Here is a 24,377-nt window from a genome sequence, read left to right as displayed (position 1 = left end):
AAGTTCTTTAAACCACACTTTAAGCTTTCCCTCCTGACACTGTCTGACCTGACTCTCTGAAAGTCTAAAACTTGGGTCCTACACTTGGTAAAACATGGTCAAGCTGCTGCGATATTTTCCAGATGGTAAGGTGTCTCCCTGTTAAATAGAAGAAAAGAACGGGAAAAGAAACAAAATGCAAAATGGCAGAAAAAGTTATGTTAAAGAGAAGAAAAAAATACTAAGAGAAAAAGTAAAGTATGGAAGAAAAGAAGTGGAAAAAATAAAAGAAAATGCAAATGATATTAATGTAGTATTTCAGTCTTTCAACAGCAAAGTTTATCACAACCATGCAACCAGAAGGCACTCACTTTGCTAATTCGAATACGCAGAATTACCTTTTAAAATCAATGGATATATTTTTACTTAGGAACTCAATGAAAGTTATGACATTTTGTCCTCAAAAGTAAAGAGCTGAAATTCTGGATTACTTGTAGATTTTAGAATGTACGGCCTAAATCAGAAATACCACTGGCCTCTAGAAAATTGGAAATGCAATGAGACTAGCTGATGCATGTTCTTCATCTTCAGTCTTTAAGCACCCATTTTCTGACATGAGGCTTGTTTTTTATTAAATAAAAAAACTATTATTACTTCAAGGTATTCTCTACACGATGTTTTTCTTTATCAATTTTATGCAGTCTCAAAATTGTAATCCATTAGCTGGGGAGCCAGCACTTCGCTTCTTTTTCAGAACTGAAAAGCTTTGATTAAGTGCTTAAATATACCTCTCTTTATATGTGTCCCAAACAGAAAACACGATGATTGGAAGAGAGATCATTACCAAAGTTCTTTCTTTTTGAAAGCCAAAATAGAAAAACAAGATTTGCAGAGAGAAGCTTTTCTGTAGAATTACTTCACTGTTGAGTTTTCAATTGTTTTTAGGAAACACTATAAGGGAACAGTCATAATCTGTAACATTATATGAATTCATGAATTATTTTCAAAAATCTTATTACTGCATTAACTGCAATAGCTCACTTTTCTTTTGGGTACACAAGAAGACCTGTGGAAAGACTTGTGTCCCTGAGTCACTGGAAAACATTTGGAATGTTACTGCTTCACCTGAACTTTCAATCCTCATCCCTCAGAGTAGAACAAGCACACTCTGTGTACCTCTCCATCTGACAAAAAAGGAAGTAACATGGATACCTCCTATTAATTAATAATAGGATATTATTAATAATTAATTAATAGGAAGTCCACTGTGAAGTGCTTGCTCCGAGGAGGTGAACGGGAATCCAGCCAAGCCTCTAGTGCTAACTTCCATTTATAGGACATACAGAGGAGAGAAGAACAAATTAAACAACATCTTAAGGACCTTCATAGGCCAATCCTGAACATGGCGCCCATCAACAGTTTCTGCGACAGGTTATGGTCTTAAAAAAATATTCAAAAGATTTCAGAGATCTAACAAGCAAATGTAGCATATGGATATTGTTTGCATCCTTATTTTGAATAAGTTAATGTATAAAAGATATTTTAAAGACAACCGAGGAAATAGGATTATGCGTTGAACATAAAATAATATTAGAAATTATTAAACTTTTGGTGGTGATAATAATATGGATGCATTAAGAAAACGTCTATTTTTCAAAGATATATATTGTAGTATGTAAGAATAAAGTGACATGATGTCTGGTATTTACTATGATATCTATTTTAGAAAAAGAAATAATTTAGGCAATTTTTTTTTTTTTTTTGGAAACAGGGTCTCACTTTGTCACCCAGGCTGAAGTGCAATGGTGTAAACATGGCTTACTGCAGCCTCGATCTCCTGAATTCAAGCAATCCTCCCACCTCAGCCTCCTGAGTAGCTGGGACTACAGGTGCAAGCACCACCACGTCTGGCTGAATTTTGTAGCTTTTTGTAGAGAGAGGGTTTCACCATGTTGCCCAGACTGCAAATCTTGATAATTATTCAATCTGATGCTCAGTATACAGGGGTCATAGCATTTCTCTCTACTTATGAGTATGTTTGAAAATTTTCATAATTTCAAATTTTTAAAAACAAGTGAAAAAACCTAATGTATTTTTTTTTAAAAACCCTATAAACTCACAAAATCAGCAAAATTTGTTACTAAATGCAACTTTCAAATATTTAAAAAAAAATTTAACTTGCAACTTTCAAGGCCTATAAACATATTAACATTCACCATGAAATTGTGAGATGGTGGATGTTCACCACCTGGACAACTTACCTGACAGTCTTTCAGTGCATTTTGAACAGAAGCCTGATCTCCAATTCGATACTGTTGTTTTAGTCTCTTTTCCTGGGTTTCAAACCATGTTTTCAGACATTGTACATTATTTTCATATTCTGACCAAGATTCCAATAAGCCTTCCAATAGCTGGATCTGAACAAACACAATAAAATGAAATTTGCAACTTTATTTTAATAAAATCAAATCATTGGCAGACTAATTATTCTAGCCAGTATTTTCTCCAAATTAAGAATTCTTAAAATACAGTTCATTGTACATATGATTTAAAACAGGAGTGTCTAATCTTTTGGCTTCCCTGGGCCACACTGGAAGAAGAAGAATTGTCTTGAGCCACACATAAAATAAACGAACACTAACAATAGCTGATGATCTAAAAAAAAAAAAATTGCAAAAGAATCTCATAATGTTTTAAGAAAGTTTATGGATTTGTGTTGGGCTGCATTCAAAGCCATCCTGGGCCACATGCAGCCCGCGGGCTGGACAAGCTTGATTTAATAAATGAATTTCATAAAGTATGAATCAATGACTATTATTGGGAAGCAAGAAAGGACTAAAGTCAACTTGAAGCAAAGGCAAAATAAATCAAGAGGCATCTTTAGAAAACTGAAACACCATGAAATATACAAAGAGCAGAGAATGTATAAGAGAAAATCATCAACAGGTTAAAGAAAGTTTAGGGTGATTAACCTTCAGCGGTATTATTGGAAGTGTTCTTTGCCCAGTATAGCCACACTACTTGTGAACCCAGTCTTCCTTACAGAGTGTGCCTGTTCTTGGGGTTTTCATGTAAATCTGGACAGTGGCAAGCCACTGACTTACCTTCTCAGTTACCAGACCTTGCAGAATTTGCCAACTTTTATTCATTGCTCCAAGTTGCTCAGCAAAATCAGTCTTATCACTACGTTTACTTTCCACATCCTGACTGCTGATTTGTAGCACGGACTGGTTCACAAAATCCACCGTCAGCTGTTTACAGTTAATGTCTATCTTAAAACCCTAAAAAAAAGAGGAGAAAATAAGATTATACAATAAATGTCTCATTATTTTTCCAGGAGTTGGAAGGCCTTGAGTAACCTTAATATTAATATTATCACTTCCATAACTCAGCTGAAATGGCACAATTTGTCTGTATTCACACAACCCATTATTTTTAGAAGCCGAATATATATTTGTATACGTTTATATGAACATAAACACAGATATACCTGTGTATGTGTGTGTGTGTGTATATATATATATATATTTAGGTAGAAGATTTAGAACTAGATAAATTATATAACCTCACTATAAAATATTTATAAATTTATTTTTATAATTTCTATAATTCTTTAAGAATAACACAAAATTATTCAAAATCATTCCTAGATATTTCTTCTTATTTCTATAACTGATAATGCATTTTTCTTGCTCTTGAATTCCTATCTGGTCACCACTTAGGAAACATACATTCCAAGACTTGATTACCATAATTTGAATTTTTTAGTTCTTTCAAATAAAAGGGTCTGAAAATATGAAAAGTTAAAAACAAAAAATTTTAATTACCTTATATTTCTGAAGGTATTCATGAATTGCCTTGAAACCTATGGAATTTTTAATATTATCTTCATCCTTCTGAATAACATTTTCCATTAGAGAAATCCAACTCATGACTTCAGAAATGGCATGGCGGGAAGGCAGTTTATCCATCTGGAGCTGTCCAAGTCAGGGAGAGAACCAGTCCCAAGTGTTAAAATGGAAACCCCAACTTCTGCTAACTTAAAAACCCTACAATAATTCTTAAAAATGTACCAAGAGAGATAACACTCCTTAATAACATTTGGAGATCTTACCCTTTTTGAAAGCTTGAAGTTAAACATCAGGCAAATGCTGAACAACAATAGTCATTTTATGTTCACTTGATATCCAATACTGTAAACATTGTATAAACATTAACTAATTAATCAAAACACCAGAAGAGAATATTATTCTTATTTTATAACTAGTTTTATGAGTTTAAAAAAACTTAACCACAAAACATTCAACAGATGTATTTTATTAATTATCTTGTAAAATCTCTGCATATTATGACTCAGGAATGTTAAAAGAAGAAAGAAAAATACCACACTACAAGCTATCATTTTCTAGAGTTTTTGGCACTCTAATATTTATTCCTAAGAGCATAGCCAATTTCCTCAGTCCTTAGCTGATATACAGTACTTACAATTCGAAATCTTACTTAACATATCACACATTTATGCATATGTGTATTGTGATGATTTGGAGGAACAAAAGCAATCATTTAAAATCTTTGTATGTCAACTTCTGTGTGGTGCTGAAAGATATAGCAATGAACGTGGGTTGGTTCCTGCCCTCTGGGGGCGCACAGCTGTTGCTTAGGAGAGATTAGGCATGTACACAAAACACAGCTATCCTGCCTGAAACACAGTGATGAGTGTCAAAGAGAGATAAAGATAAAATGTTCTGGGATTTCAGGGGAGGTGGGTGTATTTTCAGACAAGAGGATTATTTACATCTACTGAATGCCAGTTGCTCTCCTATACATAAGTTTTTTTTGCATATATTATGTTCTAAATCTTCATAACCACTCACTTTATGAGAAAAGTGTATATAACTGTCCACATTTTAGCCGGGAGAAAACAGAGTTTAAACAAAGCCAGACAAACATTCCAATACACATGCCCACACCCACATACACACATTAAAGAAACCCTCAGAGGAAATGCCTTTGGGGCAGGGCTTTGTAGCATAGTTCACTCTTTTTTTTTTTTTTTTTTTGGAGACAGAGTCTTGCTGTCACCCAGGCTGGAGTGCAGTGGCGCGATCTCGGCTCACTCCAGCATCTGCCTCCCCAGTTCAAACAATTCTGCTGCCTCAGCCTCCGGAGTAGCTGGGACTACAGGCGCACACCGCCATGCCAGGCTAATTTTTTGTATTTTAGTAGAGATGGGGTTTCACCGCGTTGCCCAGGCTGGTCTCGAACTCCTGAGCTCAGGCAATCCACCGTCCTCAGCCTCCCAAAGTGCTAGGATTACAGGTGTGAGCCACTGCGCCCGGCCTGAGTTCACTCTTAATACAATGGGAGAGAGAAGAGGCCAGGTGTCTGGGACAAAGGCGATTTAAATTTGTGAGCAAAAGCAAATTAATGTATTTTTCCATGTCAAATAGCTTAAATCAGTTATTTCCCACGAAAGCAATCCTTCTTTCTGTACCTGGTGGAGCTTCTCCTGGACGGCTGGGATATTGGTTAGCAGGTCAGTCCACTGGCTATCAATGTGTGACAGCTCAGAGCGCAGCGTGGCTGTGTCCACCTTTTTTAGTCGAAGGAGCTGATTTCCAGTACTCAGAACAGATGATTTCAGGGAAGATTGGGCATCCACTTCTTTAGAAAACTCCTGAAACAAGTAACGATGTTCAAAGTAGGGTTAAATAGCCAGACCATTCATTAAAAGGAAAGCGATCAATTTAGTGCATGAAACACTTTCCTTTACATCCTGGAGGGGGTTATGCTGAACACTCAAAGAAAATGAAAGCAGTACACCCTTGCCCTCGAATGAAAGCAAACTACGAAGCCCCTACTTGAGAACTACTTGGAAGAGGCAATGTTGAGTCATTGAGCGCTATTACTTTGCATAATTATGGAACATACATAGTCAACATGAATATATTCTCTATAGCTTAGTTTATTAAGTATATCCACTGACGGTTGACTTCCTTTCTTTCCTTTTCTTTTTTTCTTTTTAGATGGAGTCGCTCGCTCTGTTGCCCAGGCTGGAGTGCAGTGGCGCAATCTCAGCTCGCTGCAATCTCTGCCTCCCGGGTTCAAGTGATTCTCCTGTCTCAGCCTCCTGAGTAGCTGGGATTATAGGCACGCACCACCACATCCAGCTAATATTTGTATTTTTAGTAAAGACAGGGTTTCACCATGTTGGTCAGGCTGGTCCAAACTCCTGACCTTGTGATCTGACTGCCTTGGCCTCCCAAAGTGCTGGGATTACAGGCGTGAGCCACCGCACCCAGCCTGACTTCTTTTCTACTAGTGTATGGATCAGGCCTAACTTATAGGCCTGAATCAAATGCCTTAGATTCTTAGACTTACCAGGAAAGCATTTAGATGATCACGGACCATTTCCAGCTCTTGTGGGACTGTCACAGATTGCTGAGTCCAAAATTCTAGCCTGTCTTTTGCAGATTGTAACCAGTGAATTAGATCTGCAGATTCACTTTGATATCTGTAAGTATATTATGGAGTCTATTAAGTAAACATTTCATCCCTATCTTCTGCTCACCTATGTTACTCACCAATGCCAACAGTTTTAAAACAAGAGGTCTGAAGATTTAGAAGAAAAATGCATGAGGTTGGCACTCTGAAATTTTCTTAATATTGATACCTTTATCAAGCCTGTCTCTCTGGGTTTCCGCTTGCCTGTCTTTAAGCTGGGTATAAAAATATCTTCCCCCTACTCTTTCACATTGATGCTACTTAGAAAATATTAGATGATGGTTACAAAAAGGCCTTTGAAATAAAGGCGGCTTAGACACAGACTATGTCATTATGTAAAAATCAACCCTCCACCCTGCTGAATGCTTCCCATTGTCCTTGAGAAGCTTCTGCTTCTCAATCCACGTTTTCTCTTTATTTCCCTCTCAGGCTTTACTGTGGTATCTCAGACACAGTGATTAGGCAAGGGAGGGTGAAACTCAAAGGTAAGGTGCCTTATGCACCTGCCTCCCTGTTCACTTTTAATTATATGTTTACATGAGTATACAAGAATCCAAGTGGCGACTTTCTACTTTTTTTTTTTTGAGACGGAGTTTCACTTTTGTTGCCTAGGCTAGAGTGCAATGGCGCGATCTTGGCTCACCGCAACCTCCCCTTCCCGGGTTCAAGGGATTCTCCTGCCTCAGCCTCCTGAGTAGCTGGGATTACAGGCATGCACCACCACGTCTGGCTAATTTTGTATTTTTAGTAGACATGGAGTTTCTCCATGTTGGTCAGGCTGGTCTCGAACTCCTGACCTCAGGAGATATGCCCGCCTCAGCCTCCCAAAGTGTTGGGATTACAGGCGTGAGCCACTGCGCCTGGCCTCTGCTTATCTTTATTTTCCAAACTATACAATAAGTTCCTAGAAGAGCCATGTCACTTTCAAGTGAACATCTACTTGCCTTATTTATTTATTTATTTATTTATTTATTTATTTATTTATTTATTTACTTATTTTTGAGACAGAGTCTCTCTCTATTGCCCAGGCTAGAGTACAGTAGCATGATCATGGCTCACTGCAGCCTCAACCTCCCAGGCTGAAGCAATCCTCCCACTTCAGCCTCTCCAATAGCAGGAACCACAGGCATGTGCCATCATACCTAGTCCTTTTTAAATTTTTTTGTAGAGGTTGGGGTCTTACTATGTTGCCCAGGCTGGTCTTGAACTCCTGGCCTCAAGTAATCCTCCTGTATTGGCCTCCCCAAGTAATGAGATTACAGGTTTGAGCCATCATCCCCCACCCCCACTAGCCTTATTAATACAATGCAGCACTTATCTAAAAATATACAAAACAGTCATTGTATTACCTGGTCCAGTGTTTCAATATTGTTTCCAATCTGTGAAGTTCCTTAGACACTTTATTGGTGTTATTTAGCCAGCGCTCTCCAAGTTGATTTAGTTGGCTTTCTAGATCTGAGCAGCTGATGGATATCAGAAGTCGTTTCCCATCATCTAATACTTGATATAATTTGGGCTGGTATTCATTAAGGCTAGATTTTAAATGCTAAAATCATTGAAATTATTGAGTTAAAAGTTTGGATATGCAATTTTTGTCTTTAAGAATTATAATTTCTCTGGTACCTACAATGTTCCCATTATCTGTTATTCAAACTTAAACTATACTCACTCAAGTAACATTGAAAACTTTAAGACGTTTCATCTATATTTAAGTATAGACAGTCTCCTTTTGTTATTATTTTTTTGGTAGTGACTTTAGGTGGATTTAAAACTGTCAAATTATCATTATTGCAAGAATTGTGTGGCATCAGCATAAACTACAGAAAATGCTTGGTGGAGGCTGAATTTTCAAAAAGAGCTCTCATTAAAAAAAAGAAAAAAGAAAGACTTTTAATAATGTCCAACTATAAATAACAGAAACATTATCTCCTTTCAATGTCAATAACTTGAAAGAAAAGTAAAAGTACTAATAAAATAATTGATCACAAGTCTGTTTACATTCTGTTAAAACTATTGGTAAGTTTCTAAAGGCAATGTGGCGGCTTGTAACACCAACCTGGTAGAGTGTTATGCGGTCAATAAGCCTGTCCTCATTCTCCTCCACCAGACCCACGCTTGGGATGCTGCTTTCCACCACCTCCAGCTGTCTGCTGAGCTCCTGCTGGTCTTCATCCAGATGGGACCACGTCTAGAAACACAACATTAGTCTGTGAGCTAAAAAAACCCTCATTAGGGAAAGACATTCTTCCTTGGGTGCAAAATAGGTGCTTGACAGTTTCTCCTTAAAGTTATATCAGAGAAGTTTGCGTTGGGGCTTGCTTTGGGAAGCAAAAGATGGCTTTAAAGCAAGTAATCAAATGGTGACCCTTGAAAGCATTGTGAATGGGCTCTGGAATCTGCCACTAAGCCCCTTTATGACTGTGAGTAAGCTACTAAACTCTGTACCTCTTTTCAATATATTACAATGGGGATAATAATAGCTATCTTCTCCGTCATGAGGATTAAATGGAATAATGTATGCAGTGTACCTTCTATTGGATATGCACTTTTTTTTTTTTTTTTTTTTTAGATAGGCTCTCACTCTGTTGCCCAGGCTGGAGTACAGTGGCACAATCACAGATCACTGCAGACTCAAACTCCTGGGCTCAAGGGATCCTCCTGCTTCATCCTCCCAAGTAGTTGGGACCACAGGTGCATTCCACCACACCAGGCTAATTAAAAAAAATTTCTTTTTGTAGAGACAGGGGGTCTCACTATGTTGTCCAGGCTGGTCTCAAACTCCTGGCATCAAAAGATCCTCCTGCTTCCAAAATGCTGGGATTACAGGCATGAGCCACCACATCTAGCCCAGGCATGCATGGCTTTATTCTTTACCACAGTAAGGATTTAAGTCAAAAGGATGAGGATGTTTGCCTTTCATGTAACGAGTAAACAAAACAATTACATTTGCATATGAAACAGATATCTATAAATATGAATATACAGTTTATATATTCTGTTAAAGAAAAATACCACATCGCCTATTCCTAAGTTCAGACTTTTATTTAAAACTGGAAAACGCTTTTTAAAAGATCAGTGAAGTCTTTTCCAATAATTTACACCGTGGGTCAGCAGTTTCTCAGTGTGAGTATGCTCACTTTACTGTGCAGTTGGAGTGGCAACAGGGCACAGTAGTAGAAACCCATGCTTTTTAAATACACTTACCAAATATCTGTTGCCTGGGACTTTCAATGCCTAGGGACCTGGGAGTAAATAAAACAGACACAAACCCAGGCCTTCTAGTGAGGAGAGACAGGCAATCAATAATAAACAATAAACCAAAAACAAACAATAAGTTGTATGGTATAATAGAGTTCTTGTGCTGTGGAAGAATAAAACAGAACTGGGTAGGGGTGGGAGGGAGTGCCCAGGTGTGTGCCTGGTGGGGCTACAATTTAAATGGTGTCGTCAGGTAAGTTTCATGGAGAAACACACATTTCAGGTTGTGAAGTCAGACAGATGAAGGTGTGATCTCTGACTTTGCCACCAATTAACCACGTGTCTTGGCAAGCAGTTGCTCCCAGACTCACTGCTGAAACAGGGATTCAAAATTCTATCTCAAAGGGTTACGATAAAGATGAGATGGATTCATGTAAATGTAAGAAGTCTTGCCAGGGACCTGACATGTCAATAAAGCGTAACTATTATTACAGAGATTTCAAACGTTAAAGGTAGATGTCTCTTTAAAATATAGGGAATTCCACATCTGGGATTTGGGGGTTAGCTAGCTATGAAAATGTTGGCCCAGGGAAAATCCCATTTAGAAAAAATGCAAATACGACCTGCAGGCAACCCAGTTAAGATCAGTAATATTGTGGGAGTGGGTGGGGAAGCCAACAAAAGGGAGAGAGATTATAATCTCTGAAACTTCCAAGGGAAAGAGGAAGAATGAGAAAGCAGGAATAGTTTAGAGCAACTGATACAGTTACTGAAGAAAGAAAGGAGGGGACTGTTACATCAATAATGTCCTACATTTCCACGGGGTTCTATAGCTTGCCAGTAGCCACCACTGAGCACCTATTCTGTTCCAAGAGCAACCGCATTTGGGACAGAAAAAGTATTTCCACATTTTTCTTTCTTTCTTTTTTTTTGAGACAGAGTTTCACTCCTGTTGCCCAGGCTGGAGTGCAATGGTATGACCTTGGCTCACTGCAACCTCTGCCTCCCAGTTCAAGCGATTCTCCTGCCTCAGCCTCCCAAGTAGCTGAGATTACAGGCACCCACCACGACATCCAGCTAATTTTTTGTATTTTTAGTAGAGATGGGGTTTCAACATGTTGGTTTGTTTCACCATGTTGGCCAGGCTGGTCTCGAACTCCTGACCTCAAGTGATCCACCTGCCTCAGCCTCCCAAAGTACTGGGATTACAGGTGTGAGCCACTGCACCTGACCTAGTTCTACATTTTTTTATACTCTTAAGTAAGCTATCAGTCTGAATATCAAAACCCCAAATATCTTCATGCATAGTCTGAAGTTTGTATCTATCTTACTTTCAATATGGCACAGCAGATAGCCAAATGTACACAGAAAACACAGGGGGAACAAGCAACACAGAACCACAGGAAAAGTGCAGTCGTGAGCCCAAGAGCACAGCTAGTTCTGAGGTTACGTGAGGCAAACTGCATGGATAGATACGTCTTGCACTAAAGGTCTATTTTGCAGCAGGAAGTTTGTAGCATGGAAGACATGACATCAATGGTCTCACCTCTAGAATGTACTCCAGCTCCACACCCCTCTTGTGAGCCTGTTTCAGTACAGCAGAAGCCTGAGCCATCAGCTCTGTATGGAACTGGGTTTCCTTTTGGACTGCAAAGCTGATTATCTTTCTGAAGAGTGTTTCAGTCAAGATCATATGAGATTCCAGGCCCTGAAAGTATTCCTGCAATTTTTCAGGGAGAAAGAAGTCAGCAACTCATTCATATATTACGTTAGAATCAAAATTGGTTTAGGGCCGGGTGCAGTGGCTCACGCCTGTAATCCCAACAGTTGCGGAGGCTGAAGTGGGTGGATTACCTGAGGTCAAGAGCTCAAGACCAGCCTGGCCAACGTGGTGGAATCCGTTTCTACTAAAAATACAAAAATTAGCCGGGCATGGTGGCGTGTGCCTGTAATCCCAGCTACTCAGGAGGCTGAGGCACAAGAATCACTTGAACCTGGGAGGCTGAGGTGGCAGTGAGCCGAGATCGTGCCACTGCACTCCAGCCTGGGTGGAGAGGAGTTCACACCAACCCAGCCCTGGAGGTGAGTAGACAGCTCTGCATTTCTAGAGAACGAGGAGTGAGTGAGGAGTCCTTGACCAGGATAAGGGAGGGCAGAGGGAGCAACTAGGACCAGGTGGACAAATGGGCAAAAAGGAAACACAGGGAAAGGTAGAGGTAAGAACGAAGGTGGGCTCCTTTGAAGAGAGGCTCTGAGTTTTCCTTTGCCAAGACAGTTGGAGCTCTGGTTGGAGGCTCCGTCTCAAAACAAACAAACAAACAAACAACAAAAAACATTGCTTTCCTTCCTCCATGGCCGGGCTTGGGCTCTACTTTCTGAACTTCTAAGACGTTTGTGTGCTCATTCCATGTTGTCAAGCATAGCTTTATATGCACTGATTGATATTGTAGATTTGCTTTCCTTGTATTATACCTACACATAACAGGACCATAGGCCTTGCGCCATCCTACAAATGCTTTTGAAATGTTACCGTTTGTGTATAATAGACCCTGGAGGATGGAGATCGAGCTTATCCCATTTCCTGTTCCCAGTACCATGATAAAATGGAAGAACTGGCAACTGATAATGACAATTAACATTAATTATGTGCTTACTGTTTGCTAGGCACTCCATAAATACTTTATCTGACTAATCTCATCCTCCTAACAACTCTGTAACTCTATGAGATAGGCAGTCTTGTTTCCAGTTTTACAAATGAGAACACTGAGCCCTCCCCAGTCTATGTAGCTTGCCCAAGGTCACATAGCTAGTCACGGCAGAGCTTGGGGTTCAAATCCAAGGGCAGTGTGGCTTTATCTGTGCTTCTCACCAGCACTGCAGAACTCTCCCACAGAAAATGGGCTGGTCAGTAGAAGCTAGAATCATTATTTTTAACCAACAATTACCAAATCACAGAGTCCTAAAGTTGGAGGAGACTTTGAAGTTCATCTAGCCCAACATGCAATGAAAGCTGAGATTCCTTTTACAAGCCCATCTCCCCTGAAAGCCTTGGCTGGACTTCTCATGGCCAGAAGGGCTGTCTGCTCAATGGAAGCTTACTCCTTTTATAGTTCTTTTTCTATTGAGGTTTATTTCCCTGTTATTTATACTCATTGATCCTAGTTTCCCCTCTGGAATAACTCAGAATGATCTTTTATTGCTATGGTCAACAATTTGAGAAACACCAGCTGTGAACTTTAAAGCAATGTTTTCAAAGCCAAATGATAAGGCTTTAATAAATCATGAAGCTTTGGACAAAAACGTCTGGGAAAAAATAGGAAGAACAATTTGAAAAAGACAAAAAAAATCCACCTTTGCAAGCCACCACAGAGCTACACAATCGTAGAAGATTTAAACTTCCATAACCCAATGGGATTTTTTTAGTTTCCCTACAGGAAATTCCCATAGTCTAGAAGGCTGGGTTTCCGGACTGGCAAAATTGCTTTCCGTAATTATTGCCAATAATGCAAGAGCTGTGTGTGTGTGTGTGAGTGAAATAGGCATTCTTCTACCATGGAGTAGTGTCCAGCCTGAGCTTGGCTGTGGCATACAACGATGGAGTGATTTCAGGCCTCCCAAGTTTGATTACATAGTAAACGGCCTTGCTGTTCCCAGGAAGAAAGTCTGAGGTCTACAGCAACTAGAGGAGCATATGTGTAAGGGTCAGAGGATCTAAACAATGCATGTAAAAGACACCAACCCAACCCTGGAGCTGAGTAGTCTGCATTTGTAGAGGAGAGCAAGGAGTGAGCGAGGAGTCCTTGACCAGGACAAGGGAGGGCAGAGAGAGCAACTGGGACTAGGTGGACAAATGGGCAAAAAGGAAACACAGGGAAAGGTGGAGTTAAGAATGAAGGTGGGCTCCTTTGAAGAGAGGCTCTGAGTTTTCCTTTTATTTTAGCTCATCTAGAGAGAAAGCCTGGCTAATACTAGTGAGGAACTGATCGGTAAAATTACAGGTAAGTTGATTTTCTTTTTTAACTTACAACATTATAGAAACATATCCCCTATAATTTCTCTGTGCTACTGAAAGCCAGTGGGTTTGAATATACATTTTTTGACCATTTTAAAGAATAACTTATACAAGTAAGAACTCATAAGACTGAGAATATTAGGTTTTACTAAATATACATCACGGTTTGAGAGCATGCTTTCCAATTACATTTTCTCTCTCTCTCTCGCTCTTTTTTGTCATGTACCTTATGTTTGTCAAGTAATTGCTGGATTTCCTCTTTGGAAGACACGATGATTTTCTGGTCTCCTGCCATCTTCTCCTGACCAGTTTCTAGCAGGTCAGCCAGATCTTGTAGGGCCCTCTCATACTGGCTCTTGAGTGTAAGGTTCTGGTTCAGACCACTCCTCCGGGAGCCAATGGTCATCATCAGCTCATCATACATGTCCTAAGAAGCAGAGACCACAAGACTCACTCTCAATTCATATTCTTGCAACTCTCTAAAAGCATATGAACTATGAACGTACTAAGCCCAAGACCCAGCCAAGAAAATAACTTCAGGGATGTGCCCTGTGGAAATGCTCTGCCTGCAGGCTGTCTGCTTGTCTTTCCTATGAGCCTTACTTTGAAAACATGTTTCACAAAAAAAATGACCTTTGGACCTTTATTCTCAGGCCTATGATATTGGTTGTGACTTTACAGTGTCTTGATACCTGGTGGTTCAAGTTCTTTCATTAATCTTATTTGGTATTCTTATCTTGTTGTTTTAAATTTTATTTTATTTCTAACTGACAATAAAGCACAATGGAGAAACTGAAAAAAAAAAACTGAATTCATAATAAGTATGAAGTCACTGAGTGAAAGGATAAAATAAATATTCAATAAATAATGTGGAAACAACTCAACTCTTTGAAAAAAAATAAAGTCTTATGCCACGTATCAAAATGCAATTTAGATTGATTACAAAATAAAAATTTAATAAGTTAAAATATGAAAGGAAATAAAGATGTGTATATAAAAAATAAGCTTAATATTTTAAGATTTTAAAGGACATGTAAGAGTGTTTCCTAGAAATGATATATGAGGTAGATTTGACAACCGTTTTCTCAGGATATCAATAGTTTATGATGAGATGTGGGGTAAAACTGTTGAAAAACTGTCCATGTGGCTGAGGGACATGTCACAGAAAATGCAATTCCCATTTTTATAGTGTTCTTAACATTCATATAATTTCAGAGCAGTTGAATATAATATCCTTAACATTTGCCTGCTAAATAACAATCATATTTGGGACTATCCCTCAAACAAAGAGCTAGAGAAATAGGGGAGTTTAATGTGAGCAGAAAGAGTTTCAAACTTAAGAAGGCAATATTTTTGCCAAATGTGGTGGAGTAAATAACTATTTAAACTGGAAAGACATTTTAGGAGATGATGACACACCAAACACAAAATTTATTTGAGGCATATGGACCTGATTAACGTATCACATTAAGGTTTAGCAGGCCAAAATGGTTCAATCTGGAAGAGTTCAATTTTAATGCCTATTTACGGCAATGACATTTGACTCTTACACCTGATGCTTAAGTGCTGTCGGAAAACTGTCAAAAAAAGTACAAAGTTGGGGAGGTGGGCTTATGACATTATGAAAGGTTAGATAAAGGATAGATACAGTTAAAATAAAAATGTTCTTTTGTTTATAATGTCTATTTTATTTTCTCAAAGAAAGAACTCACAACCCTGTACTGGACTGAGGTTACTAATTCTCAATAGTTATGCACACAGAGAAAATCTAACGTGTGTGTCTGTGTGACTGTACACAATTGTACACAATCTCTTCTTGATCGAACATAACTGCATTGCCTAGCTGATGCTAAATTTTGTTGGTCTAATATCCAAGGATCTTCTTCCTTTCCCAATATTAGATTCTTGCCTACATGTCATATCTAGGAAAGGAAATTAACCTAAAGCGTTATTCTCTATTCCTGAAGGATGATAGGAAGTCTGTTTAGATTTCAACTACTTTCTAGTTTAATTTTTGTTGTTGTTGTTGTTCTAGAATTGAAACAATGTCTCTATTCCATTCAAACATATATGGAGGATAAACTATAGTTCTTGCCTTAGAAAAAAACACTTTCTAAAAAGTATTACTTTGATTATTTGCTTTTTAAAATAGTATTTGAAGACAGTGCAATATGAGGGTAGATATCCCTTTTTAAAATTTTTCTAGGTAGGATTAAAAATTATTCTATTTTCTACAGTAGAAAATAATATGCTACAACTAAACTATACTGTAATGCTTAACCATGAGAATAATAATAAAGTAACTGTCAGAAAAACATATGAATCTTAGAAGTATGAAAACAACTCATTTCCTTGTACTAAATGTGTTAAGCTTCAGAAAATTTTCTAAGAGTTACTTGGCAGGAAGGTTAGGACCTAAGTGGCATGAATTTTATAAAGAAAGCCAAGAAAAATAAAGTGACTTTTTCTCGACTTCAAGTTCGGTGTACCCCTGCAGCTGAATACTAATGGCTGAAGGCTGCACCTGGAGCTTGGAGAGTTCTTGCATGGACGGCTGCTCGACTTGTAACTTGTCACCACGCCTCTTTAATTCAATGATTCCTGCATCCAATTCTTTGAGTCCATCTTCAGCCTGCTGTATTGCCTAGGTAAGATCCATGACATTTTATTAAAACTTCCATGAACAATTTCCCCATGGAAGATGTGATTATTGTATCTCTTTCTGTGTTCCTCCTCTCCACGTAAAACATTCTCAATATATGCAAGAGGAATCATTTCAGTAAAACCAACCGAAAGCCGTGTTCAGAGGCTATATAGAAAATAGAAGAAGGCCCCTCATTAGTACAGAGCAGTTATCTTACAGATAATGAGGCAGGAGAAAGTCACGGTAGAGGGCTGGGAGAAGGATGTCTTGCTTAAACAAAAAAGGGAGTTTTTGAAAAGCAACACTTAAAAAAAGGAGCATCATTTAGGACATAGTTAAAAAAAGGCATTTGCCTGAGATTTTCTAAGAGACCATGTTCTGCCGTCCTTGAAACGTAGTTGTGAGCACCTTTGGAGAGAGATTCAGCGAGGCAACAAAACATATATTACAGCATGGTCAAGGAATCTGTGCTCCTTGTTGTGAAGTGGAAAATCAATCAGTCAACAAGTATTCAAGTGGCTGCTATTGCTAAGCCTTGTCTTCCCAGTGTGAGGTCTGTAGAAGCAGAACAAGATCTCATCCTGTCCTTCAAGGAGCTGATGGTGTGGTTAGGAAGCCAGAGTAAACAGAGAAAAATAAAGCAAGGCTGAATATAAGTAAGTACTAAACTCAATAACGCAACTCATCCCCATTAGCGGAGATCAGAGAAGGGAGATACCAGACCACAAATCCTGGAGCAGCCTAAGCAGGCATTTGGAAAGAGGGCAACAGAGGTTGCCCCTGAAGGAGGACAAAAACAAGACTCCAGATGGCAGATGAAACACATGTGTCCAATGTTCTCTTTCCTGAAAACCCCCTACAGTCAGAGTGAGTATTTTGTTTGCTTGTTTTTTGGCATATTTTTTCCCCATAAATCTAAAAGGACAAGGGAACAGAAAAGAAAACAGTGCCAACAATACGCTGGGAGCTAGAAGTTAAAAGAATACATGATAATTGACTTAGGAAATCTGGGGAAGCTGAATTCTAAACCAGTGGAGGAGCTCCGCCACCCACTTCAGAGCAACAGAAATCTCTGGAACTCTGGGTGAAGTCAGCTGGGGTGCTAAGTAAGGAGGGTTAGTGAAGAGCTGCTTAAAGGACAGTTAACCCACAGATGCCCCTCCTTATTCCATACTGTCCCTTTTTCTTCCCGGGTAAAAGACTGAAAGTGTGTTCTCTGGAGAAGGTAAAACAGACTGAGGGGCACTGGACAGAGCTGTGAGCTTGAGTGCTTGACTGAAAGCAAGGGAGGAAATAACTGAATGCTCCCTGCATGCTGAATGTGGGGACCCTGAGTCTTCTCTCCCTGGGGCAAGAAGTGCTGCAGTCAGGGCTCCAGTCTCCAGACAGGAGAGGGAAAAATATCTGAAAACACCAATAAGACAGGCCTGACAATTTGACAGAAGGATTCTCAATGGTCCATAGAGACCATCCTGCAGGAACTCTTAAAATTGTCATGTTCCATCCCACACAGAGTTCCCTTCCAGCTGTTTAGTCCTCCATCCGAAACCTCAATAGGCAACAAAAGATTTCAATATGCCTTTCGATGACATGAAAGATGGGGACTAACAGAAGCAAACAAATAAAAGCAAGCTGGAAGAAAACAGATTATACAGGAAAAGTAGAACTTCAAACAAAAAAAAAACCATTAATATACCCAGAAAGATATAAACGATAACGTATTCATTAAAAAAAATAAAAGATACTACAAAAAGGATCATTCAGAGAACCAAAGTGAGCTCTGGGAAAATTAAATAAATGAGGACAGAAATGCCAAACTCAGTATAAGGGTCTGGAGTTGAAATTGAGGACGTTTCTCAAAAAGCAGAGCAAAAAGACAGAGAAAGGTCTCTTGGTAAGACAATTCAAGGGTTGAACCAGAGTATCTGACAAAAAGGAGTTCTCCAGAAAAGAAGACAGGTAAAATGCAGGAAAGAAACGTATTAAATAAATCATTAGAAAATTTTCCAGAACAGAAAGATGAGAGCTGCCAAATCAGAAGAGCCCCTTGAGCTCCCAGTCCAGTGGATAAAAATAGATCCTCCCCAAGGCATGTGATTGTGAAATTTCAGGACACTGGAAACCTTTGGGAATTAGAATGTTTTTAGATTCCTTAAGACAACACAGAGAGCTAGAAAACAATGGAGAAAAAGCCTTGAAACTCCAAAAGAATTCATATTCAACAAATGACCCTGAAGGATCACATAAAAACAGCAAAGCGATCAATAAAGTGTGAACATGGTATAAGAACATTTTCAGACGTACATCTGGAAAAATACACTTATCATGTACCCTTTCTAAGAACTGACATGCACTAACCAAACTGGGAAGCAATGCAGTAAAGAGAAAGACTTGGGATTCAGAAGAGAGAAGATCCAACATAGGAAGAAATGAAGGAATTCTCAGGATGGTAGTGAAGGGAAATCCAAGAAGACAACTGTGCACCAGGCTTATGAGACAAGAGAACTGCTCTGGATTGGAACAGCACAACTTCAGAGATGACTATATTGAGTGAGGTGTGTCTTCCCCATGCCCTCTGCTGTTATTGCCTTTTTAATCCAAGTTGGGTAGGCATGGAATTAGCATGTTCATTAGTTGCATTCCATTTATTCAAAGAAAAAAATCTAATTGGCTATTTCTTCATCTGTGAAATTCAGTTATATTGGTCAAAAATTAGTAAAAATTATTACGTGTGATCATACATATCTTATAATTCATATTAGAAATCCAAAGCAAGACATCACTACAGTTGCTCCAGTCTTTTTTGGAGTCACACATACATTATAAGCCAAGAAAAAAAACAAAAAGATTTTTAATGGGGGGAAATGAGAAATCTCTTTAAAAAGCAAATGAAATTATGGTCAAGAAAAATGCACAGCCGGATGCAGTGGCTCACACCCATAATCCCAACACTTTGGGAGGCTGAGATGGGAGAACTGCTTGAGCCCAGGAGTTCAAGACCAGACCAGCCTGGGCAACAAAGTGAGACCCTATCTCCAAATTAAAATATATATATTTTATTTTATATATATATATATACACACACACACACACACACACACACACACACATTATATGTCAGATTATTCTCTATAGTCTATCCATAGATTCCTGGGAAGTTCACTGAAATTAAATCAGAAAATTCTACTAAAAAACACACTTTTCATAATTACTTAGCTTATGAAACAGGAGATGTTCTAACATTCCCTCTCATTTCTTCTATCCTCCGCATTTTCATGCCATCATGCCAGTTTGGGTTCTCATTCTTTCTCTCCAGTACAGCTACATGAAGCCTCATGATGGATCTCCTGTTTCCTGACCCTGGTGCTGTCATGTAAACCATCCAGAAGCAAGATCTAGAACTGCCATTCATTTTTACCTGCAAAAATCCCCTACAACTTTCCATGGCCAGGGATCTCCCAGCTGAGTCTAAACACCCAAGAGTGTGCAAGATGATCTACCAGGATGAAACACTAGATCTTTCATTTATATTCAACCACATTCATTTTCAATTTTGGTTGTAGCATGTACACAAACAAAAATTGAAAATAAATGTGGCTGAATTTAATTGTGATTTATAACATAAATTGCTTATAATTTATAAATAAATAAAAATATATACATTTATGCTGCATATTTATTTCCTTTTTTTTTCTTTTTTAGCTAATGAGGCATGCAACAAATAAAGTGTACAGGTAACTAGTTCATAGAATAAAGTCCAAAGTCTCACATTCAACAGGCCCTACAAACTGCCTTAAATTTACATATCCAATCTTATTTGTCCTCAGTCACTTTCATTTATCTTAAATTCAGCTAAAATAGGATTACCTGTGTTTCTCCCTAAGTGCTCAGAATTCTCTAACAATTTGTGCCTTTATTCTTGCTGTCCTCTTTACCGTGATATCTTTCTTTCCTGTTGTTGTGTATCCAAACTCTCAAGTTCAGTTCAAATGTCCCTCTACAAAGCTTCCCTAATCCAACCTCTGCTGGAGGCCAGAAGGGTCTGAGTATCCACAGTGCTTTGTCAGTACCTCTCCCAGGACAGTTTGACTTTCTGCCCTATGTCATTGAGGTTCATATCTAATCTCATCATTGGGCGGAAAACTCCTTCAGGTCAGCATCTGCCATGGATACCTTTTCCCAGCTCACATTTCCTAGTTCTGTGCAGATGTAAGTAACAGAGTCAATGTCACCTGGTATGTTATTCAAACCCAGTACTCAAAAACAAAAATACTACAAACAAAAGTGCTACTGTGAGCCATTAATCATTCATAGAATATTTAAAATTTCTTAGTAAGTCATATCTCCTCTATGCATTTTCTCTTCTAGGAAAAGGCAGCTATAAATACCTCTATTTGTTCTGCAACGGGCTGTTCAAACACATTTGCCAGTTTCTGCAGAATGATGTATTTGTTGTCAGCCAGTGATGTAAACAGCACTTTCAGATCATTCTAAGGAGGAAAGCAACAGGAAAACTCAAAATGTGTAACAGGGAATTCAAAATACTTGTAAATATAACACAGATTCTAAGAAATAATATACAGGCATAGAAATTTAATTTCCAGGAGAAACAATACTGTGCTATGGGAAGGTAAAAGGAACTGGTAACAATTTCCTTATGTGCTAAAACTGACTCCTGAAGAATCTGTTACCCAAAGTATTTTCTACATAACACAAACGAAGTTGAACCATACAAGTAAAAAGCAATGCTTGTCGCCCTAATCTCATTGCATCTGAAATAAATGAGCACAGTCAAACACTGCACAGAAATATTATGTTAGTGGCTCTTATCTAGGGAAATAACCTATAGGTGTTATCCTGATTTGAGAAATAATATGATACTTAAGAATCATATGATTTCCATTTTGCTCTCTCCTCTCCTTCCCTCCCTCCATCCATTTCTTCTTCTATTTTTGGAAAATTTGCACAAGCTTTAAAAAAAGCCATCCAGAAGTTTAGAAAATAAATATTATCCATGGTGACCAAAAACATGTGAAGAGACAACACACAAAAAAGATCTTGTTAGGTATTTTGTTCAAAAATATTACTCATTTAAATGTCCAAATATATTTATATTGAGTTAGATTTGTACAAAAAGGAGACAACTATTAGACTGTTGGTACTTAATTCTACAGGGAATAATAAATTAGAAGAATATTTAAATTATAAAAAATTTTGGCCAGGTGCAGTGGTTCATCTCTGTAATACCAGAATTTGGGGTGCCTGAGGCAGATCACTTGAGGCCAGGAGTTCAAGACCAGCCTGGGCAACAAAGTGCACCCGGTCTCTACAAAAAGATTAAAAAAAAAAATAAGTGGACTAGTGGCATGCCTGTAGTCCTATCTACTTGGGAGGCTGAAGTGGAAGGATCCCTTGAGTTCAGGAGTTTGAGGTTGCAGTGAGCTATGATCACGCCACTACATGCCAGCCTGGGTGACCTTATCTCAAAAAAAAATTACCAAAAAATTTATTTTTTTCTCTAAAATATCAACAAATAAGTTCTATTTCATAATAGTCAGCAAACATATATTCGTCAGAGGTTAAAGCTCAACTCAGGACCTCTTCACCAGGGCCTTATCACACACATCACCAACATGCAAACATTCTGACTGTCTAATAAGTAGAAGGATAATCATACCAAGGAAGAAAAACATCTATAAGAACATGTGAAGGCAAATTCAGGTCTAAAAAGCAAAATAACGGGTGCATTATGCAGTAAAAATTATAAAATTGAAAATATAGTGCCGAACATGAGAACTAGAATGGTTGCCACTAACCAAAACTCAAGGCAATCTGCAAGTCTGGTGGCTAACTAAATAGGAAATTATAATAACAGCCCTGGAAAAATACTAGAAACAATAGTTTTACATATGAGTTACTAGGTCTGTATCATTCAACTGTGTTCAGAGTAAGTTCACGTGGGCCATTAAAACCATCACACATTTATCTGTTTTTCAGTCTAGTAAAAGATGTCCTGCATTCCTTTGAACAGAAGCCTACATTATCTACATATGTATGTATAATAACATTCATCCAGTTAATCTAAATGAGTAGCTAAGTATATATAACATAACATGGGTTAGAAATGAAGAGTGCATATATGGATTTCCTGTATGCCATTTTTATGCTTTGTTTTGTTTTGAGACAGAGTCTTGCTTTGTCACTCAGGCTGGAGTGCAGTGGCGCGATCTCGGCTCACTGGAACCTCCACCTCCTGGGTTCATGCAATTCTCCTGCCTCAGCCTCCCAAGTAGCTGGGACTATAGGCACGCGCCACCATGTCTGGCTAATTTTTTGTATTTTTAGTAGAGATGGGGTTTCACTGTCTTGCCCAGGCTGGTCGCGAACTCCTGAGCTCAGGTGATCCGCCTGCCTCAGCCTCCCAAAGTGCTGGGATTACAGGCATGAGCCACCGCACCCGGCCCATTTTTATGCTTTTAATAGCATATTTTCTCTCTTAACTATGTTCTACTCAGGGTGATAGGAAAGTCAGACTAATTATTGGGAGAGACTAGTCAAGAAGATAGTAAAGCAAAGAATACGATTGATTTTAAAATTACTAAATAAAAACTTTAAGAGGTGCTAGTAATCACATGGATATTGACATTTTCTTAAAAATAAAAATGCAAAGAATTTAACTATTTTGTATTATTACATTTGTGATACAACAGGATAATTAAGGTATCCATATATTACAAACATAAAATACATCACTTTTTTTTTTTTTCTTATAGTCTCTGGAATTATTGGCAGGGCAAAAAGGAGCAGGATTCCAGCCATTGAGAAACAGATTTGTAGAAAGTTTCAAGGTTTAAAACCATTTGTGTCCAGGCACAGTGGTTCACGCCTGTAATCCCAGGACTTTGGGAGGTGGAGGCAGGCAGATGACCTGAGGTCAGGAGTTCGAGACCAGCTTGGCCATCATACAGTGAAAGCCCATCTCTACTAAAAAATACAAAAATTAGCTGGGCATGACGCACATGCCTGTAGTTCCAACTACTTGGGAAGCTGAGGCAGAAGAATCATTTGAACCCAGGAGGCGGAGGTTGCAGTGAGCTGAGATCTCCCCATTGCACTCCAGCCTGGGCAACAAGAGCAAAACTCTGTCTCAAAAAATAATAATAATAATAAATAATAAAATAAAATCAGTTGTGCTGCCTCATTCATTAAAGAATTCTTTCATTCATTTTCCAATTTTTAAAATAATTTACAATACACAATTATATGTTTGGGGAATTTATTTGAGGTTACGTCCATGGGTAAAAATTTTTAAAAATACAAAATAGTTCATAATTGACTTTATTGTGATTCTATATATGTAATGTACATCTACATAACATCTATGCATCCTTCCAAATGGCCTTTTTGGTATAGAATAATGTTAGCAGTCTGGCAAAAACTAATCCTCAAAGATCAAATGCAGAATGAAGGCATACCCTTCCAGTAACTGCTGAGGACTGACAGCATACCAAGGTGTTTGGTGCAAAGTTAAAACAAAAAAGAAAATGGTTTGTGACTTGACCTTTAATTATGTTAACATTGGAAACTTTCTCTCAACTAAATTGGAACACAAATATTTTGAAATGTCTTTTTGTTCGTGAGCTGGCCACCAACAAATAGAAACTTGTTGGCAGAAGAAAAATAGAGAACGTGATTTAAAGAGAATTCCGTGATTCTCTTAGATCTTTAAAACAAAATAAGTTCCAGAGCATTCATGCCTAATTCATATTTTACTATGACTGGTGATAATTAGCAATAAAATTTAAAAGTATGAAAGTACTAAAGATACTAAATGCAATTCACAAAAGATATGGGGAATGAGAGCAAAAGGGACTGCTGAGGCACTGGGGGATTCTGACTTGATCATCTTGGGGGTGGTAACTATCAGGGAAGATGCTAGATAGCAGTGCCACTGATTCAGGGACAAGACTGAGTTGCTGGTGGTACCATCAACTGGCAAAGGATATTGGATAAAATTTAAGAGACTCTAATGAAGGCCCA

At 38.4% G+C, this 24,377-nt stretch overlaps 1 protein-coding gene across 1 annotated transcript in view; it reads right to left on the bottom strand.

The window, feature by feature from the left end:
• LOC116463206 (nesprin-1) overlaps positions 1–24,377 on the bottom strand; it is a 532,426-nt gene that overhangs the window by 114,874 nt on the left and 393,175 nt on the right. Inside the window, exons 104-114 of the mRNA XM_032146204.2 lie at positions 20,726–20,827; positions 16,218–16,337; positions 13,920–14,120; positions 11,228–11,401; positions 8,540–8,671; positions 7,833–8,029; positions 6,361–6,493; positions 5,474–5,656; positions 3,807–3,956; positions 3,084–3,260; positions 2,241–2,396 (exon numbers count right to left, since the gene is read on the bottom strand). Of these exons, the coding sequence (XP_032002095.1) occupies positions 2,241–2,396; positions 3,084–3,260; positions 3,807–3,956; positions 5,474–5,656; positions 6,361–6,493; positions 7,833–8,029; positions 8,540–8,671; positions 11,228–11,401; positions 13,920–14,120; positions 16,218–16,337; positions 20,726–20,827 (1,725 nt within the window). The remainder of the gene's footprint in view (positions 1–2,240; positions 2,397–3,083; positions 3,261–3,806; positions 3,957–5,473; positions 5,657–6,360; positions 6,494–7,832; positions 8,030–8,539; positions 8,672–11,227; positions 11,402–13,919; positions 14,121–16,217; positions 16,338–20,725; positions 20,828–24,377) is intronic.

This window comes from Hylobates moloch, unplaced genomic scaffold (genome assembly GCF_009828535.3).
Source record: "Hylobates moloch isolate HMO894 unplaced genomic scaffold, HMol_V3 SCAFFOLD_29, whole genome shotgun sequence".
Lineage (NCBI taxonomy): Eukaryota > Metazoa > Chordata > Mammalia > Primates > Hylobatidae > Hylobates > Hylobates moloch.
This window is presented reverse-complemented; position numbering and strand designations above follow the sequence as displayed.